A 24,180-nucleotide genomic window follows, 5' to 3' on the forward strand; every position below is an offset into this window, starting at 1 on the left:
AACATTAAGCATGAACACAGCCTTTCCTCTCTTACACAGAACCTATGGCATCCAATCAGTGGTCCGAACTATTATGGCAAGGGACATATTCATCAAAATTTTAATGTGTAAAGTTTTTATGGTGACTTGACGAGGTCACACATTTGCAAGCAGTTGTTCAACACACTGGAGCAGTTGGCTTCATATGAAGATTTTTGTGGGAAAATGGAAATATGAAGAAATTATAAGATCACTCATCCTTCAAAGGTCTTTTACCTGAAAGAAGATATTTTCTGGAGAAATCTTTGAATTTATTTTTTTTGTCAAAACAAGAGAAGCCTAGCATTCTAAGGAAAGACGGTATTAAGAAAATAAAAATAAAAGTGTCTAGAAGAGCATGGGGCTCAAGAGAAGAGAATTAGAAGAAAAGGTGTAGGAACTCTAAAGCTTTATTGACCTGACATCATTCTTTTGTTTGAGAAAAATCAAACTTGGGAAACTCAACATAATCAGAAAAAAATCCACAGATTTGCATAAACAAAAATACATTCATGAAAGCTACAGATTCAGAAAAATGCCCTATCATCTTTGCAGTTTTCAATAGTTGAGAGAAACTATCCTCTTAAGTCTGCAGTGGAAAAATGACAAAAAGTCACGTGGCACCTTTACATTACAAGACTCTTTGTTATTTTGCTATAACAGACTAATATGGCAAACCTGCTGAACATTACTACAATGGAAAAAACAGTGTTAGATGCCACACATTGTTGCATCATTAAAATATACACTTACTTGCAAATGTATATTTCTGAAGTTGGATAGACTGCTTTGTTATTTTGTTTTACAAGAGTTATTAAATGTAATATTCACAATGCATCTCATTTTAAATACAAGAACTGTGACTCTTCTACCAGGATCAAGGATATAAATGGGGAGGAGGACAGAATCCATTTGATACTCATGACAATGTCAATCAGTTCAAGGCATAAGAATCACTGTTCAAACCTGAAAGAGTTAGCTCTACCTCAGAACAATGAATGAGAAAAGTGCCTGTGTATCCTCATTGTTCCACCCTCTAAGTAGAAGCTTTTCTCTGGGCTCCTGGGAAAAAAAACAGGTGACCACAAAAATTTTGACATCCAGTGGTATACTCAGCCAAAAGCTGGATGAAGAAACTGCTGTTCTTCAACATATTTCAGTCATGACTAAATTTCTGTATTCCTCTGTGGAGTCTTCCATCTCTTGTAGATGCAAAGAAAACCAGTTACACTAATCCAAATCATCCAGGTCCTATTCCATCTGCCAAAATCAAATGCAATCTGAACACATTATCAACGTCCCTTCAGTGTCTCAACAGTTTCGCAAACATACTAGAAAAAACTAGCATTTGATAGAAAAATTGTCTATGAAATAGTCTCACTTGGTTAACACCATAGATCATAATTCCATATGTGCATTTTCTGTTGAAAAGGAAGAAAGAAAAATATGAGTTATGTGAAAATACAGATGATAACTGGTTTTTAAATAACATATTAGATTTAGGCACGTGCCTCTACCAAAAGCTTATATCAGCTTTAGACATATGTTTCTTGAAAAAAAGCAATCATTATCAGCTTATATTAGCCTTAGCACACAGATTTTACAAAATAATTTTTTTTAAAAAATTAAAAAATCACTCTTATGCCAAAAGGTCAAAATACTGAGGTACAAGCTAATACTGCTTCCACCATCATTTCCTACCTGTAAATGAGAATTATCATTTTCATTATAGTAAAATATGCATATTAAGTTATTACAATAGATAGCTGTTAAGCATAGCTAACAAGATACTTTCCATCCCAAATACAAATATTTGCAGTGGTTAGATAGCACTCATGCACTCGTTCGCTTCAAGCTCATACATGTAAATTTACGGGATAAACTGTTGAGCATCGCCAAGCAATAAAACTAAAACAAAACAAAACAAAAACCCAATGTTTCATTTCTGCTGAACTCATGTTTACATGGCTCACAACATTTTCTCCATTTTGCCTTAAAATGGTATTATATGAGTCTTTGTTTGTTAGGAAATGTAAATACAACAGCTCTAGTGTCATTCTGCACTTTCCAAATATGCACATATGACTCCAGAGTAACAGCTTTTTTTTAGAACAGTTTGAAGAGAAATAATTACCTTCTTGACTCTGTTGTTTTGTTTCATTAGTTGTTACATGTGTTCCCAATTCTTTCTCTTGCTGAAAACGGCTGTACAACTGCTTAATTTCTTGATCATAATCTTGCCACTCAGGAACAATCCTCATTGCTGCCTGCAGCTTTGGTTCTTTGGTCATTGGGTTATTGCACTGAGAGATATGACAGAGGTCAGTGCTAAGGAATTTACAGTCTTTCATACATATAGGAAAAAAACTGACTGAACAATAGTGTCTTCATAACCCAAGCCCCAAACATGACTGGTCATGAAAAGCTATACTGAGTTCTACTTAAATTTCACTATTACAGTTCTAAGGGCTACTGTTTTTTTCCCAATTGACAAAATTCATGCAATTTACCTGCAACTTCCCATAAATTAAGGAAATAGGTCTGAGGTCACTGAATACTGATCATATCCAAAGGTTCAATAATAACCCACATTGCTTAGCAATGCCAGTTTTAAAATCAAGATATAATCGTTTGCCCCAAGATTTACTTATAAGGAAAAGAAAATTGCTTACAATTGTTAAATGACAATTTTTTTTTTATACATTACTACTTCTGGGCACATATGATTCATAACTATGGAAGACTTAGCACAAGAAAGCAACAGCATTATTAAGAAGCTGAGCTAGAATGATGTAGTGGTGTGTTAGGACTCTGGAAGACCAGGGTTTGAATCTCTCCTTAGCCAAGTCATACTCTGACTGTTAGAAGAAGGCTATGACAAACTTCCTCTCAATAAATCTTGCCAAGGAAAGTGTATGCTAGGGGTGCCATTAGTTGAAGTAAACTTGAAAGCCTATAACAACAACTTTGTGTGACAACATATCTTTCTGGCCTTGAGACCATTGCTTGGAGACTACAGTGTCCCTTGAAAATATAGAAACTGGACATCTTTCAGAGTAATGTAACATTGTTGGAAAAGATAAAATCAATATGGAAAAGCATTCAAACAATATATAGAGGAACACTACCCCTACTATCTTGGTCTTTAAATAAATGCATATGCTTATTAAGAAATAGTGGAAGGAGTCCCTTTCCAGTCTATATATATGGAGAGCCTTACTAGATCAATGGTTTTTGCTCTCTTCTTTGAAGCATCATCACACCATGTTTCACACCAAAGCCACTCTTGGGGGAGTGATTTAATGGGCACCTGATGGATCATGTTGTTGGGTAAGTCCTATTGAAAAGAAAACAAAGTCATCATTCTTTCAACACAGGTAACTGGGTCCCAGACCTGCATGGCGCTGCAGGAGAGGGACCACATTTGATGCCTGCCACTCCATGTGCCTTTTTCTGTGTGTTGCTTCATAGAGACCAGACCTTGGATCTTGTTGGGCTTGTGGATCTTATTCAACTTTGTTTGGCTACATCTGGGGACCCCTGTCATTTGTTCATAGCAACCAGTGGATGAGGGGAGAATATAAGAATTTTGGTTCACACCTTGGCACATTTTGGTGTGACGTAGGGCTCTGGAACTCTTCTTCAGGTCCTGGTACCAAGATAAGAAAGGAGTCTACCTTTGAGGCATACCTGGGGTTTGCTTTCACTTGCAAAGTTCTGGGACTTGGGTGGGAGTGACCTGGGTTTACCTTCCAGTAGATGGTCAGCCTAGGATCAACATAGTGATTGGACTGTCCCAGGGATCAGCTGTTTAGCCCAAGAGAAGGCTGAGAAGGTAGTCAAGAGATGACACCTGGCTTCAGCTGAACTGTATCAGGTAGCTCCTCCTTGCTCCTTCCAGGTTTGTCACTGTGTAAGTAGGTCAATAAAGTGGCCCTAATTTAACTCAATATTATGTGGACCTATGAAGCCCTATATGGCTTGGGTTCAGGCTATTTGAAGGACCGTATCTCCCTGTATGAGCCCCTCAGAATATTACGATCATCCCAAGAGGCCTTTCTCTCTGTCCTGCCACCCTCTCATGTGTGTTTGGTGGGAACGAGAGAGACGGCTTTCTCTGTGGCTGCTCCCAAGCGTTGGAATGCCCTCCCTAGAGAGGCCAGGATTGCACCATCTTTACTATCCTTCTGACACCAGGTAAAGACGTTCCTGTGAAGTCAAGCCTTTTAAGTTGAGAAGGACTGGGTTTTTAATGATTTGTATTTTAACATGTTATATTTTAAAACTGTTTTAATTCTTAAAAAAATATTTTTAATTTTTATATTTATATATTTTAATATTGTTGTACTGTTTTTAAATTGTATTGTTTCATACTTGTTGTTCACCACCTTGAGTCTCTGTGTTGACAGAAAGAAGGGATGTAAGAAAATATAATAATAATAATAATAATGTGTCTGTGGTTTTATTGATCCATGATAGGTCATCAAATATACTTAAGGGCTTTTGAACAGTTATAATCAAATATAACCTAAAATGTGTCTAAGCACAAGATGTTTGTGTTGACCAGGACTTTAAAAGAAGTACTGGCAAGAAATTATATTACAGGATAAAACCTAGCAAATTATATTTTGGGATACAATCTATCCTGTATAATCATCCTGTATCGTTTTCAATTCATGGAACAAAAGCAAAATGTGGTGGATTATGGTTATAGTAGCATGGGATATCAGAGGACATTGGACAGACCAGAGATTGAATGTGTTACAGGTACAGTCCGCCCTTTCCTTATGCGGGGGATCCGTTCCCAGTGTGGCTTTCAGCATTTGCTGAAGGCCGCATAAGGCACGCCTGCGTATGATGCGGGTGCACTGTTAACAACATACCAGTAAAACGTTACTTTCTGGAACATAAGGACATTCCTTTTGTGAAATAAGGTAACATTGTTACTTTAAAAACAAGCAATAAGCATTCATTACTTCCAAAACCCAAGGGAAGGGATCTTTGGGTTTTGGGCCACTTTGGGGCATTCTTCTGTTTTAAAAAATGAGATGATAAGTAAATACCTGATCAAGATTAGAGAGACTGTTGGGATCCTGGCTAAGTCCTTGATATTGTCCCCTGAGCCGATCTCCAGCAGCTATCTTCCTGAATTTTTTCAGATCCACAACATAGAGAGCACTAAGAACAAAGAAAGTAGTTGAATTACTATGTGTGTGTCTGTATGTGTGTGTGTGTGTGCGCACGCGTGCCATCAAGACACCTGTCAACTTATGGTGACCTCATGAATGTCATAGAGTTTTCTTAGGCAAGGAGGTAGTTTTGCCAGTTCCTTCCTCTGAAATATAGCCTACATTCACTGGTGGTCTCCAATGTAACTAGGTCTGACCCTTCTTAGCTTCCAAAATCAGACAGGTTTGGGTATTTAGGACCCATGGGTCACTAGACCTGCATGTATATTCAGAGATGACCACCCATATTGTTCATACCGCAAAATACAACAGAATTTGAGCTACACATCACAGATACCCTTATTAAGCCAACCAAAAACCCAAGATAACAATATACAATATATAATATTTAGTGTTAACTGCCTTCAGAGAATAATATTAAAAACTATCCAGGAAAAGAAAAGTACAGTGGGTCCTTGGTATCTGCTGGAGTTTGATTCCAGGACTTCCCGTGGATACCAAAATCCATGGATGCTCAAGTCCCATTAAATACAATGGATACTAAAATGGTGTCCCCTAAATAAAATGACAAAATCATGGTTTGTCTTTTAGAATTTATACATTCTAAAAATATTTTGAAGCCGTAGATGCTTGAATCCATGGATAAAGAATTTGTGGATATAGAGGGCCAACTGTCATGGTGTTGAATTCATGACATGCCTGTATCCTTTTTTGAGATATTTGCTTAAGTTGTTTTTTAAAGGTGGTCTTGAGGGAGGGGTTGGGTGCAAGTGTGGACCACACTGCTACTTGACCATAAGGGGACTGAGGACAAAAGACAGTACAGTGGGCCCTTGGCATATGCCAGGGTTTGTTTCTAGGACACCCATGGATACCAAAATCAACTGACGCTAAGTCCCATTACATACAGTGGGGTAGTAAAACAGTGTTCTGTAAATAAAATGACAATATTTTCAAGCTATGGATGGTGGAATCCATGGATGCAGAATCAGTGAACATGGATGGCCAACTGTAAAAGCCAGGGAATACAGTTTCTGTTTCCATGCTTTAATTCTATGTCAACAGGTGAAATACAAAACTATCCTAACCAAAATAGTCATTCTATACTTGAATAATTGCAACTCCTTAAAAATTGTGAATCCTACAGTTCACACAAAAACAAAGTGCACATTTCAGCAGTACTGAACAGCCTTTTCCAAAGCAAGTGAAAATTAACTTTCGTCTTGTCACCTGATATGATATTTTCTTCCAGCCAAGTGACTTGCCCAGTATCCAGACTTCCAGAATCTGTAGCCATCCATCTCTCTGCGACTTTCACAGAATGGTGTGTAGCCATAAGGAGCCCCATCCAAGTTGAAATCTCTTAGCTCTTTCAGGTCAGTGCGTACAATCTGAAGAAAAGTAGTTCACCTTCAGTTTCTGTTTGGGGTATTTTGATGATAAGTTGGGGCTGAGATTTCCTAAAGTTATGATTACCAACTAAATGGCCATCAAGACCGAAAGGTGGGATATTAATGGGAGATAAATATCAACCCGCCCAGAAATTTCAGCGCCTTTTTCTCCTTTCCCCCCATCAGGGGAGAAGAAAGGAGTAACCAAGCATAATGCCCTGAGCTCTTCAACCTGAACCTGCCTTCAGAAGATGGTGAAAAAGCCTTGCCTATTTTCTGACTCAACTTTATCTTACAATACACTACTTGTACTAATAAAAGCCTGTTCCCACAGTACAGAACACCTATTTCATAATCAGTTATCTAGTTTAAAATATTTCCTTATCAAATTTGCAGATGACACCAAATTAGGAGGAATAGCTAATACCCCTGAGGACAGGATCAAAATTCAAGATGACCTGAATAGACTAGAAAGCTGGGCCAGAGCTAACAAAATGAAATTCAACACAGAGAAATGTAAGGTACTGCACCTAGGGCGGAAAAATGAAATGCACAGATATAGGATGGGCGACAGAGGGAGAGAAGAATACTGGACCTGATCCCCTCCCCCCCTCAACATTCCCTTCTCCTTTTGTGTCGTGTCTTTTAGATTGTAAGCCTGAGGGCAGGGAAGCATCTATTATCCCCTCTGTTGTAAGCCACCTGGATTCCCAGTGATTGGCCGGCATATAAATAAACCATATTATTATTATTATTATTATTATTATTATTATTATTATTATTATTATTAAATGAGGTGATTACAAATATTCTGTAATGCATGTCCTTCTGTCTCTATAGGACCCAGTAAATCCCATGAACCCAGAACCCAGTGACTCCCATGACAAAACAGGCTCAGGCAGTGTGTCAACATGAAAATGCAAACATTTCAAGATTTCCTTGGAATCAAAACATTCCACAAAATGTTGTCAGGCTCGTTGACTTTCCAAGTGCACAGATTTAAACTATATCTTTTCCTAACTTTTCCTTTCCTGAACTCACATAGCACTCTGTCTTTCACTTCCCTTATTCCAGCTGGTCAAAACCATAAAAAAAAAATCATCATCTTGTCATTTGCTCCAAATAATTCTTTCTTAAAACTGAGACTCTAGCACCTCCCACAACATTTCATTTGCTATGTTTGGGTTAATGCAGAGAGGGCAGGCTTTAGCCCTGTCTGTTGGATGATCATGCCAATTCTAGCAAACTAATGCTAGAAAAGATATGAGCTTTCAAGCTGCTGATATAAAAGTCAGACTTCTTCTGTTTTCCCTCCCACCAAGCAGGGTATATTTGAAAACCTGCTCCTATTCTGCATGGAGAGCAAAAGATTACCTATTTCCCAAAAGAGCATAAAGAGCTAAACTAAACTGTTAGTCCTAGTTAAATTTGATTTACTGAATGGGACTTGCATAAGGAGAATTTCACATTGATTCAATATGTCTTCTCTACTTGGGACTAAACTGCTGGATTTAGCTCAATCTGTACCACGTAGGTAGAACAAATACAACCCTGCAGATGGTGCTGAACCACAATTCCCAGCATTCCTCATTACTGGCTATGCTGGGTAGAGCTGCTGAGAGTTGCAATTAAACAGGTGAATGGTTGCACAATTCCCACTATTGCTGCAATGGTGAGGAAAAGAGACAATCTGTATTATGTCTTGTTTTATAAGTAGTATAAACCACTCGTTTATTAGTAGAGATCAAATCCTTTTTCAAGATCACTTACCTGATCAGCATCAACAAACAGGAATTTGTCAACAGCAAGGGGGAAAAGAACATCCAGAAAAAGGATTTTATAACCCCAGATGATGCGCTGCTTCTCTGTCTGTTGGTGAAGCCATCGTGGCCATTTGTACTGGACAAGCTCATACTGGAAATTGTACTTTTCAGCCATGTATGGGATAAATTCCTGGATCAAAGTAAAGATATGTACTTGACTGTAAAGGTTACTCATGGATAATGGTAGAAGTACAAGCTAAAGAGCAAGGTGGCACAAATGTGACTAAGTTTGGTTATCAATCAGGTTTGGCTTTTTCATTTCCTATTCAGAGAAGCACAAACGTTTTGAAACTCTTTTGGGGAGGAAAAGTGGGTGAAAAGCAATAAATGAAATACAGCAAAATGAAATGAATTATGAAATGTGTTAGCAAACCCCTAATTCTGACTTGTGATTCAAACAATTTATAGCTGGAAAAACAAGTATGAAAGCAAACACTATTTAACAACAAATAAGAGATTGAGTATAGTCTTGTTAACATACTCTTGGCATGAAAACAGTGTCTGCTCTCTTATGAAGTCCCTGTGTTTTCTTAATGGTGCAGCAAAATGAAATCCAAAGGTGGACAATAGTAAGTCTGTTTCTTTCCTGTGCCCTAGTCCAGAAAAACTAAAATATGGAATGTGATTCTTCACATCTCTTGATATATTGTGCAGACTGCCAGCTGAGGCAAGCTTTTGTGGAAGTAAATTATAGTAGTAAATTAATCATATCTTAAATGCAAAACATTTTACTACCATGGTTTTCTCAAGTAAGAAAAACCTGTTGGCAAGATACACCTGCAAGGCTGCCTTCTAGTCTAAATATTATCCCTTTTCTGCACTGAGAACAGTGAAACACCCTGAATCACTTAAATGGAGAAAAAGTGCCAATTGGATCCTCTCCTCCATTCTCAGAACTGTCCTCATCAGTGTCTACTCTACCTGCCTACATCAAAGAAAGAAGGAACAGGAAAACTCCTTCTCCACTGGCTTCACTAGACCAAATGTTACTCCTTCAGTGATCATTCCATGTGGATATTAAAATAACAGTCTCACTGTATAGATAAAAGAGTACCTGAAGATAGTTTTTTGTGGGTTTTTCAGGCTATGTGGCCATGTTCTAGAAGATTTTCTTGCTGACGTTTTGCCAGCATCTGTGGTTGGCATCTTCAGAGAATGCTTGCCTGGAAAAAGCCACAGATGCTGGCGAAACGTCAGGAAGAAAATCTTCTAGAACATGGACACATAGCCCGAGAAACCCACAAAAAACTATGGATGAACCATGAAAGCCTTCGAGTACCTGAAGACACTTATTTTGTTCTCTTTCCATCTCCGTCTTCTGATGTAATCTGCTCATTAGAGTATTATAATAGAAAGTCATTATAATACATTTGTTGAACTATAAAATGTTAGCCGTGTGTGTGTTAGCTTTGCTTTTTGGAATTTATATCTTTTTGAATATTTTCAAGCCATGCATGTTTGAATCTGTGGATAAAGAATATGTGGACACGGAGTGGTAAATGTATTTTGGGTTTCTTAATATTAAACTCTAACTCAGCTTTTGCACTTTCTTCATTGACTTTCCTCAACAATCATGCTGTCTCCTCTATACATAATGTCATCTGCGCATCTCAAATTATGGATGTCCTTTTCATTACCTAATTCGTTCTATATAGTATGTTCAACATATAATTTTTCCTAACAGAAACTAACCTGTTCAACAACTGGACCTTAAATTGCCAACACCAAACTCTAATAAAACAGTGGGCCCTTGGTATCCGCTGGGCTTTGGTTCCAGGACCCCTTGTGGGTACCAAAATTTGTGGATGCTCAAGTCCCATTGTATACATTGGTGTAGGAAAATGGTGTCCCTCAAATAAAATGGCAAAACCAAGGTCTGCATCTTGCATGATGATGATGACTGAGTCATGGATGGTTGAATCTGTGGATATATAACCCGTGGATACAGAGGACCAACAGTATTTCTAATCTTTTCAGATTAGTAGATTCATTTCATACACTGAGACAAATTATCCATGAATCAAGCACCCACTATTTATCTATTAATGCCTAGCCAAGCATTATGTTTATTATCAAGGCAGTCCATTTACAGTGCTAACTTGTGTATAATTACACACTACTGAAGACTACACAAGACTGAATAAGTATGCAAAGAATCATAGTGGGACTCTTCTCTTGTTGTCTGGCCAGGAAACAACTTCTGCTGGAATACAGAGTAGAATATTGTCATGGAGGGGGTCTCTGCTATAAAACACTGTAGATGCTCCCCCTGCAGTTTATGGACTATTCTACCTGGGAGATCAGACAGTCCACAATCCACTCCATTAGTTCAATAGAAAAAAAAAGCTGTAATTTGTCTCTTTTGTTCTCTAAACTGTTTCCATTCCATCTGGTCATTGTAACTATTGTTAGTTATTAGGAACTCTCTCTCAAAGGAAAAATGTAGAATACAAATTACATTAAACTCTATACATAAACCCCAGTAACCAAATGAAAGTTGAGATGAAACAAAGCTGGATGGCCATCTGTCAGGGATGCTTTGATTTGGATTTCCTGCATGGCAGGGGGTTGGACTGGATGGCCCTAGTGGTCTCTTCCAACTCTATGATTCTATGATTCTATGATTAAAGCTACATAGAGAACACTAGGTTCCAAATTCCTCGAACTGCAGAGGTGAGCCAGAGAAAGAATGGTTACATCACCTGTCTCCTGGCAGGAATATTAGTGCAAAGGAAAAAGCAACAGGGCTATGTGCAATAGCCAAAGGAGGAAAAGTTTCAGGAAGCTTGCATTGCCCTTTCCTGCCAAGAACTTTGTAACTAAGAATCCGCAAGAACTTTGTAACTAAAATCTAGTGCCCACATTTGCTTTTTTTCTCCCTCCTCTCGCCAATCCATTTTTCTTTTTGTTGTGTCTTTTAAATTACAATCTTGTGGGCAGGGACTGTCTTCTTACTATTCACTGTAAACTTGTATGGGAGCCTTTTTTGGGCAGACAAATTACATAAAAAACTTTAATAAATACAAAGATGTGAAACTTCATTTCCTGAGTTCTCTTAATGTCCATGAAACCTTCCTTAAGTATACACAGACTGAAAGCAAGAAGTTGATAGCATAAGCTTTTATAGACTTAAGTCTACTTCCTCAGATGCATGTATCTGAAGAAGTACTTAAATCTACAAAAGCTTATGCTACCAATTTCTTTCTTTCTCTCAGTTGGTCTCAAAAATGCTACAAGATCCCTTTGCATATTCACCCAGACTAACATGGCTATGTCTTTGAATTCTTTCCTTAAGTATATACTCCCATCTAGCCACCACATTGTGATTAAAATTATTTAACTTATATATAAAAAATGAAGACTATTTTGCAAGTTTCAAGTTTTAACTAATGAAAAATAAATATTTTCTTACAACAAACCTTAAATGAAGGTGACAGGTAATTCTTCAGGAACCAGAACTTCACTGGAGTGTCTGTATTTTTCAATACAGATAGCATCATTATGCTGTTAAGGTCAATAAAAGTAAAACAAACAACTCTATTAAGTATGTGGAATAAATAGCACAAATCACCAGCGGCTACCAACCATGCTCTAAAAACTTGCTCCTTTGAGCAGTTTGTAGTTATTACACACTACACACATTTCTAAATTCCTGACATTTCTAAACCCCTCTGGAGGGGTTTGATTTGCCACCGCAAATCACTGAGAGGCAATAAAACCACTCTTGCATTAAAACTAAAAGGATTAGATGATAGAGGGTGTGGTTGCACTTATTTCATACTGGTGGGATTCTTACAGACAAGTGATTGACCACTGTATGAACAGAATGTTAGATTCGATAGGCCTTCTGTTTAATCCAATATGCCTCTTTTTATATTAAACTGTGCTTCTAGAAATGGCCATTGAGAAAGGAAGCAAAACAGATAAGATACTAAGAATTTCTTACCAGCATTGCAGTACTATAACTAATGCTTTTTTGAAATTAAATGAAACACACACACACACACACACACACACACACACACACACAGTCACCCCTCCTTTTCCACAGGAGATCCATTCCAGACCCCCTCAGGAAAACAAAGTTTTGCCTATATTCAAGCCCCACTGGCTTGTATATAAGCACGGGTGCACGCCACAAGCACGCACCCCATTCATTCTCTCTCCATTCATCCCTTGTGCATAAGCGAGAGACGTGGATCCAAAGACCACAAGAACGGAGGACTGTATATATTTTAATTTTGAGAAATTCAGGAAGCTCTTCCAAATTCTCATTTACTGAAGTTGGGAACATCTGATCAGAAACTTGAGGAAAATGGAAAAGCAGACTATAGTTCCCAGATTTGGGGAGCTGGGATTCCACAAAAGTAGCTTTTCCAGGCTCTGGAACTTGTTGAATATATATGAAATAATTCTTTTGATTCATAATCTTTGGATGATATTTGCTTGCCTCAAAAATCCCTGTCTCACCAGGGTTCTCGATGCCCTGCGCATATGAAGAAGTAAACTGAAGTTTATAAAAGCTCATGCTACCAACTTCTGTCTTTTAGTTAGTCTCAAAGGTGTTACAAGAACCTTTGCATAAGAGTTCTGCTCAGTTCTTATTACTACCTATCATCCATAAAAGCAGAAGCTGTATTTTTCTAGCTTGCCTGCAAGACATGCAGAGTTAAATAGACAGGTCTTTCTTCATACATCAGCAGCCATTTATATATGAAGACTTTGTTTTTTTTTTGTGTGCCTTCAAGTCAATCTGACTTATGACAGCCCTAAGGCAAACCTATCATGGGGGTTTCTGGACAAGATTTATAACATGTCATTATTATTGCAGCATTATACGTTTGGATTCTTGACATTCTCTGGAACAGACCTTCTGTGAAATCATACTTAATGAACACTAGATACAGTCTCCCAAACTGTCATGGTGAAACAGTATTTATTCTAGACTAACCGGAGAAATCTCTCATATAGATGGCCTGATGCAACAGAAAATATGTTGATTACGTCATCCTTATCCTGTTTCACCTCTTCTTTCTTCTGTCCACCTGTAAATCCCCTAAAGAGAAACAAAATACTGGTTGTAAATGTTGCAGGTATTGAATGCCTGGACTTCATGAGTAAAGGGTGTCATTATCAAATAATCATGTACACAAATTATTCCTCAGCCCAGAAGATGTTGGCTATGGCATGAAAAAAGTAGAATCCACAATTTCAAACAGAAGACCTATCCCTTCTTGGCTGTGAAACGGTCAGTTGAAGCACATATATACAATTTCATAGCTCTTGCTTATGATAATTCATGCCATCATGCATAATTCTTCCTCAGAAAAGTACAGTTTCACAGAAAAAGTATATTATATGTATGTATGAATGTATATAAAAATGAATCCACATGCAATTAAGTACCAGGAGATTTAGAGATATGACCAGTGTTGTTGTAGCAGTTTGCCTTCAAGTCATTTCTGATTTATGGAGGCTCTAAGATGAATCTATCATGTTTTTTAAAGGCAAGGTTTATTCAGATGGAGTTTGACATTTGCTTCTTCTGATGCTGCAAGAGTGTTACTTGCCCAAGGCCACCAAGTGTGCTTCCACAGCCAAGTGGGGATTTGAATCCGGAGAGTCCTAGTCCAATGTTCAACCACTACACCATTTTGGCTCACCATTCCCAGGATTACAAGTGTTTCATTAACAGCCATAATTAAAGTATCAAGGAATCTTTTTAGATTCACAGAACTTGCTAGCACTGAAGAACAGACAAGGAAGCATACCATTTAAGAGATTCCCAAAATCCAGACTCATTTTCATTAGTTCCATCACTTAGTAAATCTTCATTTATCATATCTAATTTCTTTTGAACCTACAAAAAATAGAACAGTGAATTAGCTTAGGTTTCTTATGAAAAATTACATGATGTTACATGATTTGATGCAGTTCAAAGTAACATTCAAGCTAACTGCATTCTCCAGCCAAGAAGGGTGATCTAAAGCTCTCTAAATATATTGGGACTATGATACCAACCCCTGTCCAGCCAAGAAGGGTGATCTAAAGCCTTGAAAGGAAGGCTGAATATCCAGTAGATGTCATAGGAATTGCAAGCTATAGTAAGATAAAAAAAATTAGCTTGCAGTTCACTGAGAATTTCCTATTTAAGTAAGACTGCAATACAAGAATTAAACAATTAATAAACGAACAAACGAGCACCAGATGCAGAAAGACATGTACAATACATGGTGTGTCTGGTTGACACTGCTTTTCAATAGGTGTACACAAACTCAGAAATCCATGTCTGCCAACTAAATACAACATAAGATTATGAAATATGTCATTCATATAATATATCATATCATATATCATTCATTCATTCATTCTCATCCCCACTTCCTTCTCTTCATACATGATCTTGATGCTCTGACCTTTCTCCCTACCAACAACCCTTCCTGAGAAAAGAAAGTTCACTGGCAAAGAGAATTTTGTACATAACAGCAAGCTGAAGATTGCCTTCATTCTGCAACTAAGAGCAAATTACCAGTTCAAGAACTCCCTTGAATGGTTTTATATCTTGATCCTGTGCTGGGTTCATATCAGTTTTATGTATCCCCTGGGTTTTATTGTTTGTTAATAGTTTTATCTTGATTTTAGGACATGCTGTTTCTATTTATGGTGAACTAGTTTAATTTAACATCGTTTAATATACTGCATCATACCCAGAAAACTCTGGTAGTTTACCAGTCTAAAGTACAATAAATACACATATATGTTCTTGTACGAGACATAGGTTACCCCATCCTCCCATCATGACAGGTTTTTCAGCCACCTGAAAATGCTACACAGGGAGTTGGGAGACCTTCTGAATGGGGTCAGCTGGATTATGGAGAATCCACCCAAGGTCAAGCACAAGCAACTTCCACAGAAAAAATCCTGAATCCAACTCATTATGAATCATACTTTAATGAAAATATTATTTTTCTGTGTCAATCTCACCTTCACTTTAATAATTTTACTCTTGAAATTGTTGATAACAACGACAACATCACTGGCATCTGGAGGCGAATCTGTACCATCATGGCTAAAATTAAACAAATCAAAACATTTAATACTGTCATCACTATAGGTATAATACTATACTTTTGCCAATTCTTCCCTACTTTTTATTATGAGCTTATGTTATTAGTTAGTATGTTATTATGTCTTAGCTTATGTTATCAAAACATTGTTTCAGAAAAATACAGAAAGAACTCAGCACAGGTTTACATATTTGCATGTGAAACTACACATTTCACTTAACTGTCATACAGTTGGTTAGCTTAGAGAAATTAAGAAAAGCCAAAAGTATGACTGAACTCTCCTCTGTTGCTAGTCAATGAGGGGGCATGAATGTCATATTTATAAGCCATACTATTCCACACAGATTTTGACTAGATGCCAAAAACCAGAGGAATTATTTTTTAACTAACCCACCTGTAAATCCTATAGATATCATCAGATCTTCCCCTTCTGAGCCTCAGAAACCAGGAACCAGGATTGGCTTTTAACTGAAAATAACCCTGTGAAGTAGACAGAGAAAAGACAAACACTCTAAAGCAGACCTATGACATACAATTTATTAGTACAAAAATACCACATTCAGGTGTGAGGTGTATTAATACCAAACATCACATTCTTGCTGATCTTCATCATTTCTTGATTGCATAATGACTATGTAGCATGAGGCTGACAAGTGTATGGGGGACACCAGGTTCCAATAAACAAAGATTATTAATTCCATTCAGGTTTCACAGGATATCTACCATATTTTGGACAGAATTTTAAATTGACTTGTTATGTTTTAAGTCCCTACACCACTGGTTCTTAACCTTTGTTGTTTCACATGTATTGGCCCTCAACATCCAGAATCTATGAGCACTGATCATCTAGGCTGAAGCTTCTGGGAGACAAAGCTCAAAACGTCTGAAGGACCAAAGGCTGAGGCTATATGCGTCCTTGGTCTACATATTTTTAGGATGTCAATCTAAATGTGAAGTTCTCACTAAAATGTCAAGATGCCAGCTGCACATATGGACAGAATAAGGAGTTTTTAGTTGATCTATGAATTTCCTCCAAAAGGGACTATCTCTGTACTTTTCTTTCAAAAATGCAATGAGGTACAGATTCCAGTGCTCCTAACTTAACATTTTGTTGATCCAATACTTCTTTTGATCACAGTTTTCTACTGTAAGATAACTATTTTAAAAAATATATTTCAATTACTTATGGAAACTATTCAGGGATGCACACCAGGAATTAAGGTTAAACTCTTAAGTCTTTTCAACTTAAAATTTGTTTGCATACACTCTGAGAGAAGTAGAAGAACTGAAAGCAAGAAAATACTCCTAATACCAATAAGGCCCATGGAACATTTTATAATTGCATTTATTTCAAAGATTTATTTCCCGCCTTTCTTCCACAATGGGTTTTAAGGCAGGTTTATGTTTCTGAACAGTTTGTGCTTTCGCCTGGAATAAATGACAATGGAAAGAAAAGGCCTGTCGTCATTTGGATTTAGCGAAGACAGCTCCATTTCAAAGTACATTCTGTTTTAGGACAGTGGGTAAGGCAAGCAGTCACTTACTAAGTTGGCCATAACAATGGTGTCAACAACAACAGGATCTGTTGATGTTCCCAGTGTGAACTGCAGACCACGTGGGGGCTGCCCCGTAGTGATATCATAGCAGTGTCCCTCCAAAAGAAGGTGCTCTAACTCATACTCAGCAGCAACTACACTCTCCACCTATGGAAAAAAGACAATAAATGCATACATTACAGAGAATAATCAACCACTGACAAATGTGATCTAAACACAAGATGAATTCTGAAAAGCAAGATACAGCTCTAGTTTCATCTTGCAACATTATTTTTTAAAAGCTCATAATACAGTGGGCCCTCGGTATCCATGGGGGATCCAATCCGGATCCCCTCACAGATGCCAAAATCCATGGATGCTCAAATCCCATTGACTTCAATGGTAGCGTGGTCAATAGGCCACCCCACCATTGAAGACAATGGCACTTTGGAGGAGCTGCCTCCTCCTCCTCCTCCTAGTCTCCCCACTGCTTCTTCCTTCTCCTCCAACTCTCCCCAACACCACTTCCTCCTCCTCCTCGCTCCGCGCCTTCCTCCTCCTCCTCCCCCCACCTCGTCTTCCTTTTCCTCCTCCTCTCGCTTTATGCCTTGCCTTCCTCCTCTTCCCACCTTGTGCCCGCCTTCCTTTTCTCCCTCTTCCTCTTATTCTTCCTCCTGCCTCGTGCTTCGCCTGCCTCCTCTTCCCCCTCCTCCCGCCTTGTGGCGCACCTTCCTCCTCCTCCTGCCTTGTGCTGTGCCACAACTTCCTCCTCCTCCTCTTCTCCTGCCTCGCCTTCCTCCTCCTCCTGCCTTGTGCCACTCCCTCCTGCTCCTCTTCCTCCTGCCTTGCACCATGCCGCGCTGCACCTTCCTCTTCCTCCCCCTCCCATGGGGCTTGCCATCAGTAGATGCTCAATTCCAAAAATGGCAAGTCCGCAGATAAGGAGGGCCCACTGTCTTATCTTGGTCCAGTATCTACCTGAAACAGTCAGTATCGTACAATATCACTGTGGTTCAAACGCTCAGACAACTGTGATATTTATTGAATGACTTTGGACAACTCAAGGCTCCTCCATCTAGCTTACCTGACAGGATTAGTATGAGGAGTATGTATTAATATGAGGAGAAATATGATACAGTGTAACCTACTCAAAATGAATCTTAACCTGATCACAAATAGCTTCTCTGTAGGCTAGTATGCAATCACATTAATACATCCATGGCAGAATCTTTTAGAAATAATTTAAACTCCCACAAATATTATCGGAAAACCATATGCAAAGCCATTTTATGTTTACTGTATTAAATTAAACAATATCAGTTTCAGTATGTAGAGAGATCTTGTAGCACCTTTGAGACTAACTGAAAGAAAGAAATCAGCAGCATGAGCTTTCACAGACTTTAGTCTACTTCCTACTAAACGCATCTGAGGAAATAGACTAACATCTACAAAAGCTCATGCTGCCAATTTCTTTCTTTCAGTTAGTCTCAAAGACGCTACTAGCTCTTTCTACGTACTGATACTACAGACTAACACGGCTACATTTTTGAATATCAGTTTCAGATTCTTCTACATCTTGGCTTTCCTTGTGATGAAACAAACAAACAACATTTGGCACTGGGTAGTGAGTTAGTGCAGCTTGCCCTTCAACCATAGCCACACTATTAAGCAGATTTTACTATGCAGTTAGTTTTAATTAATTAAAAGACTTTAGCTGAAACTTTTACATTCTGACAGAATACTCTTTGCCAAATTTAGATGTAAATTAGAACTTACCTCTTCTAAATAAATATTGTCAAGATCATATGATGTTCTTACAGACTCCACCATCCAGCTCTCTGGAGTGTTTAGATTCAGAGTAAACAAGGGAGATTGAGGCATATCCAGAAATTTGGCAACTGGACCAGGAGCAAAGAGTTTGTCTGCTGTGAAAGTGATCTCTGGCTCCAAAACATAGCGATAAAAACTAAAAGGTAAAAACAGTATCACAGCCTATTAATTATTATAGCCTGTAGATACCACAATATATTTCTTCATGTTAAGCCTTTTACATTTGTAATCTTGACAGGTTCCTCTGCCCCTACTCAGTAAATCTAATAATAAAACTTTGTTTTGGGCAAGTATATTTGCATTGTCACAAGCCCTATGAATTCCAAAGTTTCAGGGGATGCTACAACTATTCTTTCTGCTACCAAAACTCAAGCCTACCAAAACTCAATTTTAGAAAATTATGGAACTTCCATTATTACTTACTCCTTTCCATCCTATCGGAAACAAGAAATAATTGGCATAAGCTAGAGACAAAAATATTGCCATGTTAACAAGTGGTACCAAACGAACAGAGCAGGTAACTTGCTTCCCTTTCAAACGGAAGTCTAATAAGCCCAAAACTGCAGGCTTTCAGCCATGCAAGAGCCTTCCCTCAAGCAAAATATAGTTATAAATTTAAACTTGGTATCTTAATATAAAACTGTGCTGTAACAGATGCCTGAGTGGGAAGACTTGTTAATCATAGCTATCTGACTGGCATTTCAAATCTCAGAAAAGGTTACCAGACTACTGACATGTTTTGTGAGCAACAAAATTGAAATTTGGGTTTTTTTCTATTCCTAGTACAATGTGCACCTGAACTGAAATCTCGTAACTTAAACTGGAATTGAGATAGTAAAAGATATGCTTTCTTGATTCTCTTTTTGCCCCTAACTAAGGAATTTAGCAAGAAGCAATAGCAAGTACATTTCTATACTGCTTATCAGTGCACTTAAGCACTCCCTAAGTGTAAGTTAATTGGCCCCAACTGTTAGCAAATTGCCCCCAACAAGCTGGGCACTCATTTTAGCAAACTTGGAAGGTTGCCAGGCTGCGTCAACCCTGGGCCCCTTGGCTGGGATTGAACTCAAAATGTTGTGGCTGTGAGAGGCTGCAGTATCAACATTTAACCACTGCTCCACCAAGGTGGAAATTTATTATTTATTACAGTATTTTAATGTGGGCAACAGAGCAGGTGACATTCAAAAGACAGTGCATTCACACATCCATGGGTGTTGTTTTTTTTTAATGCTCTCCTATCTAACAGTAGCTTCTTTGTTCCCTGAAATACTATCCTGAAGGAACCCATCATTACCATCACTGCACTACACAGGTCTAGTTCTCAGTTAGTTTATCTTGCTACTTCTACAAATCTGATTCTAAGTTGACAGAGACAGGATTCATTACAGTGATAAAGGTTATGCTAAGAAGCTGGTTTATGAACAAGTTAAGATTTACACAAAGCATATTCCTTCCAATATCAGAATCAGCAAGAAAGGAGCTTAATGCAACTTTCCTGAAGCATTTATACCTCTATTCACATTTAGCTAGAGATTCAAATTGAATCGTGATTAGACTTGCTTACAGCATTAAAAAAGTACTAGCTTTCCTATTATATATAATATATGGATCATTATTCCTCACCTTTTCAGAGGCATCTCAGAAAGCTTGGACTGACAATTCATAAATACTCTGAGGTTCATGTTTATTAGTTTGTTCAACACCTTAAAATGGAAAACATACATAGAGTTAAATTTCTAGGTAAGTGTACATTTCTTGCAATGTCCTGCTGTTTCATACCTCCAAATGACTCTTCTTATATTGGCTCATGAGGCTGAATTGCTCCTATCACTTGTTCTGGAGTAGTCTTATTAATGTTATTTTTTAGTTATGTTTTTATTGGGTTTTTGCATTACAGTGGTGCCTCGGGTTACGAAATTAATTCGTTCCGCGGCCGCTTTCGTAACCCGAAAAGCCTTCGTAAGCCGAATTGCCATAGGCGCTAATGGGGAAAAGCCGCGATTCCGTGCGAAAAAGCACCAAAAGTTTTTTCGTAACCCGAAAAAACATTCGTAACCCGGAACAATGATTCCCTATGGGATTTTTTCGTATCCCGAAAATTTCGTAACCTGGGTATTTCGTATCCCGAGGTACCACTGTAAAACATATTAAACCCAATAAAAACATAACTAAAAAATAACAATTAATTGCAGGGGTCAAGGGTATGCATCTGATGAAAAATTATTTTGCAGCAGAATCACGAGATTGGTTCTCAGCAATATTATTTTAAAACATAGAGTATAAAGGGAAAAGGGGTATGGTGGATCAAGTGGTTAAGATGCTGACTCTGTTGACTGCAAGATTGGCAGGTTGGCAGTTCGAGGCCTGGGTACTGTATGATGGGATAAGCTCTCATCACTAGCCCCAGCTTCTGCCAACCTAGCAGTTCGAAAGCATGCAAATGCAGGTAGATAAATAGGTACCACTTTGGAGGGAAGGTAAACAGTGTTCTGTGCAGTCATGTTGGCCACATGATCACAAAGTAGACTCTGACAACACTGGCTCTTTGGCTTAGTAATGGAGATGAGCACCACCTCCTATGGTCAGACACAACTTCACAACCTTGTCAACAGGGAATACCTTTCTTTGCCTTTTTATAAAGGGAAAGGCTACAAGTTTTCCTATTGAAAACAAGCCTAAATATGCAAATATTATGAGAAAAAACTAAAAGCTTATTAGAAGAGCTTGTGAAAGAGGTTAAATTTTGGTTAAGTAAAGTTTTTAAACTGTTTAAGTTTACTTCATATTAAGAAACAATTGCTTTCAGATATGAAACAATCTCAAACAACACAGGAAACTTTAACAGAAGGGAGTTCATGGACTGGAACTTAATTCTTAAAAGTTTCATATTAAGCTTAACAAAAAAGATAAAATGTTTCAGCACTGAAAGAAAATCAAGATAAGGTGACATTTGGTATCTTTTCTGAAATTTTCACTAAAAGAACACCACATTAAATACAAATTCTTTGAGAACACTTCAGTAAGATTTACTCTGTAATTGTAGGCTTCATATCCAGCCTGTAAATGATTGCCCTGTCTCCTGTAATAGAGGCGGTGAAACAAGACCAACATCCATTGTTAAGTTCAGTTGATTTCTTCAATCAAAAAATAGATTTATACCATAAGAAGTGGAGTGAGTCTTTGTGCATCTCTGGTGGCAGGGTCAACAATAGCCACAACATCAAAATATGTTTCTCCATCCTTTGGTCTCAATTTAATTGCACTGAAGAAGAGAAAAGACAATTAGTTATATGCATGACAGAATATTTTAATTAATAATAATAATAATAATAATAATAATAATAATAATAATAATTTTATTTGTATCTCACCCCTCTGAGAACAATTGGGGTGGCTAACAAAGTTAAAAATACAGCACATATAAAATCCCTGGTGCCCTCCTCCTCTTTAAAAAGTATTAAATCCAATGCAAAATTTAAAAACAAACAAACAAACAAACAAAAAACATACAAGTTAAAAACTGACCAGAAGGTCAACAACATCACTCAGCAAGCAATCAATGGGAGCAGCAGTAACTTATTCCCAGACGTTTTTCTGAGGCCGGGTTCTCTATTCTGGGAAGGCCTGCCTTCCCCTTAAGTCCATCACAGTAGTATCATCAAAAGCCCACATTAAGGAGCTATTAATATATTAATCGAAGCCTTCTTTAAACACAGATTAAATTGTCAGCACATAGGGAATAGTAATCCATAAAAATGTCTTAATACTTCATGATGTCTCATCCACAGGGTCACCATGGGTTGAGATCAATTCGAGGGTGGTAAACAACAACAAAATAAGAAATAAAGAATTCCAAATTAATGTCAAGATTTTGTTAGGGTTAATTTATGCTAAAAAGGTTAATTTTATATACATAAAGTCCAGTAAAAATTCTTTTTCACCTGTGTTTGTCTTCAAAAAAATGGTATTCAATTCTTGCTTCTCCTTTTGGCTGAGCAGACAGAAGAGCATCTACCTTCATTACAAGATCACTTGCACTAAAGAAAGAGAGGATACATCTGTTCAAATATTATTTCTAGTGCTAGCAAGCTCATCAAGGAATATTTTTATATGTTATGAAGTGATTTTTGCAAAAGACAAATTGGACTGGATTCAGTTGTGCCATGCCATTAAGCACGTGGAACAAGAGCTGCCAGTTTCTGCCAACTCTCCCACAGGATTGGCTTCAGATGGATGCAAGGGGCTACAAGTGAAGGAAGGGGTAACAAATTCTTGTTTTTCAAGAGAAAGACTGAATACAGTTCATAAGATCCATTATGAGGAGAAATTACGTAGAATTCAAACTTCCAAACAAGTTTGTCAAATGGAAGAGAGAGGGAGTTCTTTTGTTTCCTTTTCTCCTAATAGCTGAAGAAAACATATAGAGAAGCCAAATTAACATAGGCATCTAACTTCCAGTTTATAGGTTGCTCATTTTTACTTACAGATCTTCCTCAACTCCTAGCTGTTGAATATGAGATTTTATTTTCTGCCCAGACGTCTTTAAAATAATATTCTCTAGCAAGTGGAAGTCATCCTGGTTGAAAAGCTCACCATCTTCTAAAGGACCAATAATCTAAACGAAGTCAGGGTAGTAAGACAGACAACAGCAGTAAATAAAGCTACAGAGATAGATAAATTAGACACATTGTACAATATGCACAATATCCCAACTTGCATTACTGCTGAATGATTAACAACTCAAGCAGGTTAACAAGAATACACAGTCTTAACAGGTCACATTGTCCAGCAAATATATTTTATTACATTTTTATTTCACCTTGCCACTAAAAAGATAGCACTCAACAATAGCAGCTAACAATATCTGAAAGCAAATGAAATTATAAAACCACTAAATATCAATAAGAAAGAGAAGTCTAAAATCTTCCTAAAGCAGCCAGAATAAAAAGTGATTCCACCTGTAAGTGGAATATATTCCATCTTCTAAAAGGAATATAGGAGAAAGCTCTTTCCTAACCCATCAAATAGACCTCTACAGGTAGTAGCATTCTTAAGAGGACTTCTTGTAAGGATTTTCACACCTGGGCAGGGTTCAAAATGAGGCAAGAGATTCTACAGATAGGCAGGCCAAAGCTGTTTAGGGCTTTACAGTATAACACCAACATCTTGAATTATTGTATATACTCAGCTATAAGTCAACCTCATGTATACGTCGAGGACAAGTTTTGGGGCCAAAATTATGGATTTTGATATGGCCCATGAGTAAGTTGAGGGTAAAATCTAGGGTTGTGTAACCAAGGATCTAAACGGGAAGTGTGGTCCTGTTG

General features: G+C 37.7%; 1 protein-coding gene across 1 annotated transcript in view; it reads right to left on the bottom strand.

The window, feature by feature from the left end:
• Positions 1-410: 410 nt before the first annotated feature.
• UGGT1 (UDP-glucose glycoprotein glucosyltransferase 1) overlaps positions 411-24,180 on the bottom strand; it is a 70,745-nt gene continuing 46,975 nt past the window's right edge. Inside the window, 17 exon segments of the mRNA XM_042458505.1 lie at positions 411-1,439; positions 2,153-2,321; positions 3,239-3,355; positions 5,082-5,196; positions 6,438-6,598; positions 8,369-8,551; positions 11,841-11,925; positions 13,373-13,477; positions 14,193-14,281; positions 15,406-15,490; positions 15,883-15,968; positions 17,033-17,191; positions 18,800-18,989; positions 20,477-20,556; positions 22,013-22,115; positions 22,795-22,890; positions 23,338-23,468. Coding sequence (XP_042314439.1) covers positions 1,417-1,439; positions 2,153-2,321; positions 3,239-3,355; positions 5,082-5,196; positions 6,438-6,598; positions 8,369-8,551; positions 11,841-11,925; positions 13,373-13,477; positions 14,193-14,281; positions 15,406-15,490; positions 15,883-15,968; positions 17,033-17,191; positions 18,800-18,989; positions 20,477-20,556; positions 22,013-22,115; positions 22,795-22,890; positions 23,338-23,468 — 1,977 coding nt within the window. The 3' untranslated portion in view covers positions 411-1,416.

This window comes from Sceloporus undulatus, chromosome 3 (assembly GCF_019175285.1).
Source record: "Sceloporus undulatus isolate JIND9_A2432 ecotype Alabama chromosome 3, SceUnd_v1.1, whole genome shotgun sequence".
NCBI lineage: Eukaryota > Metazoa > Chordata > Lepidosauria > Squamata > Phrynosomatidae > Sceloporus > Sceloporus undulatus.